This window comes from Brachyistius frenatus, unplaced genomic scaffold, assembly GCF_029030835.1.
Source record: "Brachyistius frenatus isolate BFR_SWC_R1_liver_20210118 unplaced genomic scaffold, ASM2903083v1 Contig_12, whole genome shotgun sequence".
NCBI classification, from domain to species: Eukaryota; Metazoa; Chordata; class Actinopteri; family Embiotocidae; genus Brachyistius; species Brachyistius frenatus.
The window spans coordinates 528,852-535,086 of record NW_027210611.1 but is presented as its reverse complement, the minus strand read 5'-3'; the positions used below and the strand labels follow the sequence as shown (position 1 = coordinate 535,086).

At 41.9% G+C, this 6,235-nt stretch overlaps 1 protein-coding gene across 1 annotated transcript in view; it reads right to left on the bottom strand.

The window, feature by feature from the left end:
- Window positions 1-977: 977 nt before the first annotated feature.
- kmt2cb (lysine (K)-specific methyltransferase 2Cb) overlaps window positions 978-6,235 on the bottom strand; it is a 62,144-nt gene continuing 56,886 nt past the window's right edge. The window contains exons 54-61 of the mRNA XM_069692020.1: window positions 5,015-6,131; window positions 4,780-4,916; window positions 4,543-4,685; window positions 4,187-4,361; window positions 3,970-4,086; window positions 3,780-3,853; window positions 2,952-3,060; window positions 978-2,840 (exon numbers count right to left, since the gene is read on the bottom strand). Of these exons, the coding sequence (XP_069548121.1) occupies window positions 2,748-2,840; window positions 2,952-3,060; window positions 3,780-3,853; window positions 3,970-4,086; window positions 4,187-4,361; window positions 4,543-4,685; window positions 4,780-4,916; window positions 5,015-6,131 (1,965 nt within the window). The 3' untranslated portion in view covers window positions 978-2,747. The remainder of the gene's footprint in view (window positions 2,841-2,951; window positions 3,061-3,779; window positions 3,854-3,969; window positions 4,087-4,186; window positions 4,362-4,542; window positions 4,686-4,779; window positions 4,917-5,014; window positions 6,132-6,235) is intronic.

The window sequence follows — 6,235 nt, the reverse complement described above, 5'->3', positions numbered from 1 at the left end:
ATTATTATTATTATCATAGTTATTTGTATTAACATTGTTAGCCCCCACTGACCTTCCTCTTTTTTCATATATACCCGTCACCTCCAGGTACCCATGAAAATGCAATAACTAAACGTTACTTCAGTTCCACAGTATTTCGCCCAGAGTCTCAGATACTAACCAGTACTCCTGCTGAAATGCCGCCAGAAACCTGGTTTGCAATGTGTCAAGGTGGAGGTAATTTATTCAGACACAACGTGCAAAATGTAACATGTTTGATTTAAATAAATCAACCAGTGCTTGTAAAATGTTTATAAATGTTATGTATCTGCAATGAGACTCCCAGGAATACTCTGGCAGCACACAGAACCGATTCAATTAGTTTCAATTATACCCAAATTGACCATTTATTCTAGTACCTAAAGGTCCCAGGTGCCAGCACTTTTCTTGTTTAAATATTTGCCTTTTCCCTGGGACATACTTGATGCTTCCATCTTATCTGATCTCTAACAATCTGCCAAATTAAAACGAACAAAACAACACAAATCAAGAGAATAATCCCTCATTAGTTACACTGATCCCAACACATGTCCAAAATAAGACCTGGATGTGTGAGGGTCACAAATAGCCGCCCCTTTGTATACAGTGGTCCAGAGCTGAAACAATTAGTTTATTAATTGACACAAAACAATTTGCAACACTTTCAATAAATACAAATTTTTAAACCCAAAATCAACTCAATTCGAGCTCATCAAAAGGCAATATTTGCCAATTTTCTTAGTCTTCAATGATAATAAACTGTTGGTTGGACTAAACACACAATGTAAGTATCTAAATGTCAGTGTGAGCTCTGGTAAATGTGATCTTCAGCCGTGTGATGGATCAAACAATGAACTGGCTGCCTAAAAATAACCAACAAGGCTGGAGAAATTAAACATATGGATTACATTTTTCATATTTAATAATGTAGAATTATTGATGACGCATACACAGCTCGCTAACATGTAAAATAGTTTATTTTTGTAAATGTTTCTAAATTCAGTTCCACAAACTCCAAACCTCATACTCTGTACACTTCAAAAGGCATTTTCCCCCCCCAAAAAAGGAAAAAAAAAATCTGACTACTTTACACGACCAAGAAAATGTAGCACAAACACACTGGCAGGATGATGTAATATCATACAAGAGAAGAAAAATATCCAAGAAACAATTTTGTTACAACCATTCATTGAGAAAATATATACAATTGAGTCTTCGGAAAGTTAAAAAAATACATGCCATATACATTACAAGTTTCTAAGACTGTCTCCAAAATTTTACAGTCAACTTGAAATTGTGCACGCAAAAACTCTTGTTTCTAAGCATGTGACTTGTGAAGTGTCAGTATAAGAAATATTTCTGATTAAGCAGAATGCCATTTCTGTCCAAAAAGGTAGAACAACCTGTGGTTCCCCATACGATTCTTTCTGTCACACACTGGTTTGTCTACGTCACAACATCATTAGACGTTCGCACCATTATTTTTAAAAAGTAACGTAAAAACAAAAAACAGGTAAATACATGTTGCTGTTCCTATTCGTGATAAAAAGTTAAAAAGTTGTTTTTGGGTTTCAAAACCTAATTCACAGTTCTTTAAAATCAAACCTGATTAACAGCAAACAGATCACACTGATCTCCTACTATTTGAGTCTTTTTTTTTTTCTTTTTTTTTTTGATTCTGTAACTGATAGCTCGTTACGTTAGTCAACAAAAATATTTCTTTTTTGAGTGGTCAAAGTATGTGTAAGTCACAAAAACACTACGCTACAATACCTTACTTTAATACAACAAAAATACTTTGTGAATTATTGTGGTTATCTTACAAATTCTGTACAGAATAATCATAATATATACTCTCAAACTGAAATAACGTCCATCTTAAATAAATTTCAATGACAAAAAGAACAAAAACAATTTAAAAACACCCAAACATCAAGAAGGTTAAGGTAGTATTTGGTCGGTTATTCCTATAGTTTTCTTTATGTACATTTATACAAAAGTAACAGCATGTCTTCTTCAATCTTCAAAAACAATAGCAATCTAGCCTTCTTTAACTCTCATCATTTTGAGAATAAAATTCATTCACTCAGTAATAAATACAAAACCTCTCGAATTCCACACAAATCACATGACAGAGACCTATGATAAAACTGACTCATGGAATCAAGTATTTAAAAGTTTTTGAGTGTGTATGTTTTTGTTTTTTTTGTTTCTTTTTTTGTTTTTTTTTAGTGCAAGTTAATATTCCCTTCGCGGTATTCATTGCTGTACATTCCTCATTCAGTGATGTCTACATTTAGTCAAACGGTATACATTAACAGTATGTAACAAAAGGGCCTGCCCTTAGTAAGCAATAAGGCCGCACCCTGCACAGTGCTTTCTCATTCGCTGGTGGATTCCGCACCCCATGTACACCAAACAAACACGCACATACATACAGACAGACAGAGGCATCGCGTACAACAGAGCCCCCTCACATATGGCACAAGTCACATCCTGCTACTGTGTTACATTTCCCTTCCTCCACCCATTTCTTTAATCCATGATCTTGATGAACCAACATGTAAATTCATTAATTTCTCCAAGGGTTTAGGCCTTCTGCGCATTCATAAAATGACTTTAGTTTGAAGTCTTTGTGTGTGTGTGTGTGTGTATGTGTTTTTCTCTGTGCAGAGATCGCAGCATCTGCACACTTTTAGCAAGGAATGCATTTGGGTTTGTCGTTTTGCTCAATTAATCCACTTCCTGCATTCAGGAGCGCCGCAGTGGCAAGCGATCTTGTGCTGGCCCTCAACAGTGTCAAACTGATAGTCGAAACACAGCTGGAAAACAGGGAAGAAACATCAGTCGCTGAGCATCACGGTTGCATCTTTCAGACCAACAGTCATGCAGCCGTAAAGGGACAAAGTCTACTCGAAGAAAAAGATACCCACCTCCTCTCCTTTTTCAACCCTGCGATTGCAACTGATGATGATTTTGTAACCTCTTTCAAATGTGACCACCTCAGCAACACAGTTAGCGGCACAAGAGTGATTGATATATCTGAAGAACAAAACAAAAATCAGAGATTCTGAATCTTCCGGAGCTGCACAGGTTCATTCGTCGCACGCGGTGCATATATTAAGATTATATTAAGACGTTACTTTCATGTTACATTTATGTTTACAGGCAAAGGCAAGGACGCTAACACAGAAGCTACCCAGTGGCAGAAATGGTATGATCCGCTCCCCACGAAGGAAGTGAAGGAAGAGAAACTCATATAAACTGGGTAATTTATTTAAAATAAATAAAACCTAATATTTATTCATTACATCCATGTTTTGGTTGACAATTTTGTAAAAATAAAAGATGGTATTGCCATCTTATCTCACTTAAACAAAATACAGAAAAAAAACCACCCTGATGCCTGCAGCAGCCACGAAAAAACACGAGCTGATCATCTGTAATACCAAATGGGCTAAATCCGACACAACCACAGACAAGCCACCCACGCACACATGCAGGGGTCATGGTCTGTGCTGCTATGTTGGGAGGAAGAGATGCAGAGACACTATGTTCTGCTTTTAAGACTGTATTTTCCCCTCACGGGCTGAAAGGGGGATAGAGCATTCCCTTAGAGGCTGCTGCAAACTATCAAATATACCCATCCAGAACACTGTGAAAATTGAAGCAGCAAAATGATCAAAATAACGAAATTAATGATATATTTTGGATTACAGGTTTACGGAAGTGTTCAAATAATTTGTGGGATCTCATCATACCTTGCGAGCCCTCCAGTTCGAGTGGCATCAACGACATGTTCGCTGTCGATGCGGAACATGAACACTGCTCGGTTCTGTAAGGGAGAATTGCATTGGGAGAATTGCATATTGTTAGTTTTAGAAAAGAAAAAAAAAATGCATCTTTAAAAGGAATTCTGGCTCAGAAAGTCTTAAAAAAAAAGATGCATGCCTCAGATCTGTAGGTCTTCTCCTTCCTGATGGCGACCTCATTTCGGAGGACGGTTCCGTTGTACTCGATCACCATAGTTTGTTTTTCAACGTCTCGAGCAGCAAACAGCCCCAGGCCCTGTGAATACGTTACACAAGCAGCTTATAATTCTATCTGCGGGATTCCTGAAGTATCACTCCCACTCTATCAATTAGAATTACATATCTAGTTGACTCACCTGGATGCGGGAACGGCCCAGGTAGACATTGGCCCTCCACTCACTCTTCATCCAGCGGTACTGGGAGGACCTGGGGTGCACTACTGGAGGCTTACTGTGGGGAGCGCCACCTTCTCCTTGAGCCACATTCTGGTTAGACCTGGCACTGCTGCTGGATACAGCCTGCGGTTGTGGCCTTTATGTTGAGTGGGAAGTCAGAAACAAATAATATATATATATATATATATAAGTAAAACGTTGTTTTTTTGCAGTTATATGCCTTATATATATGAAAAAAACAGCAAAAAAACAACGTTTTACTTCGAGACAACATATTGCCTCAAAGATAATTTAATATCATCGTCCCTCAAAGTTACCTTATCACCAGTGAGGAGCAGGGAGAGGTTGTTCTTGGTTGTGCACGGGCACTTCCAGCTGGATTGAACATTAGAGGCAACTCCACAACAGGGTTGGGTCCGTAACGGAAAGAGTACCTGTCACAAGCCTTCACTCCTGGGAGCTGGAGTAGAGTAGGGCAGTACAGAGGTGCAGAACAACATTTAGAGATTTGTTCACATTTTACCTGGATGAAATCAACCAAAGCAGCAACAAACCGATTCAGTGATCTTGACGACTGCAGGGACTGTGAGCCCAAACAGATCCTCTCCTTTCAGGTAAACGGGGAAGAGCTTCAGAGTGCTTGATTCACTTCTTTTCTCAGCGACGGGACCGAGCACCTTATCCCACACGCCTGATTACAGCGAGACAAGCACACACCGTGGTTAAAAGCTCTGAATAAGAAGGAACACACGTCAATCCTGTTTCTGTAAGGAATCACTGAGAGCAAACCTTTAGCCGAGGTGTCAGTCAGGACCAGGTCTTGGTAGCCCTGTTCAATGACTCTGATGTTAAACTCTGGTAGACCCTCTCTGTCTTCAACAGAGCAGACGTAGCGGCAACGGCGGTTGCCGTGGCGCATGCTCCAGTAAATGCGGCAAGCCTCGTAGCCAACTGGAAAGATGGCTGTTGGGGAATGGAAGGCTGCCATCTGTAGGGGGGTTAGTTGGCCCATCGCATGCAACACCAGGCTGCCTACCCGAAAGGTGTAACCCAACTCGGGCTGCTGCACAGCGGTGGCGATTTGTCGAACTTCGTCTCTTTGGACATATACACGTCGGAACACGGCGAAGCAACGCAGCTCATGCTCCAGTGCCTGTCCTGTTGTTCCCCGCGGCCTGTGGGCATGACACAGCATGGTCTTGTCCTTGAAGAAGGTGCACTGAGCTTGCAGAGCGCAGGTGAAATGGTAGACGTTAGTACAGCGTAGGCGGTGGCAGCCGCTGGTGGCCCCAGTCTGCTGGCAGTAGGCACAGCGTACCGTTTGGCCACGACGCAGTGCGAGCTCCACATTGATGAGGGCACCAGCCTGCGTCTCGTACACCTCAGTTGACCAGAGGGCGCAGTTTAGATGAACCCACACATCAAGATCTAGATTAAGTAGCCTAGCGGGGCCATCAGTGATCCCATCTCCAAACTGGTGGCAGAAGCAGCAGCGTCTCTGGTCCAGTAGGGAGGCTGGAGGGCGCAGAGAGGCCCCAAGCTTCTTCAGGAGCTCATCAATCTTATCCTCATCTGGGAGCTGGGAGTTCCCTCTTGGCACCACCACCTGAACAGTCCACTTCCTCCAGCGGATTCCTTTCTGTCTCTTTCCCTGGTGCCAGCCGTCGTGGGACCTCGGCCGGGCCTTTAGCTTCACCGTCACTTTGAGGGCATCGGACCTGGCCTCCGTCTTGGGTGTCTCACCTGCCATAGGGAAGGGGATAGGAGGAGTAGAGGGGGGAGACTGCTTGGGTTGAAGCTGGGCCAGGCAATGAACATCCAGGGAGGACATGTTGTTACTGTACTGGTGCTGAGTTTTAGATAGGCTCTCTGTTTGCTCTGAGGCTGGAAGGAGGGACACCGATTCCTGTAAAAAGGAGACGAAAAACAAACAAAAAGCAAAAGAAGAATTCATATTGACATCATGCTATTTACACTGTCAGTGGTTTACCTGCATGGGTTACAGTGGTA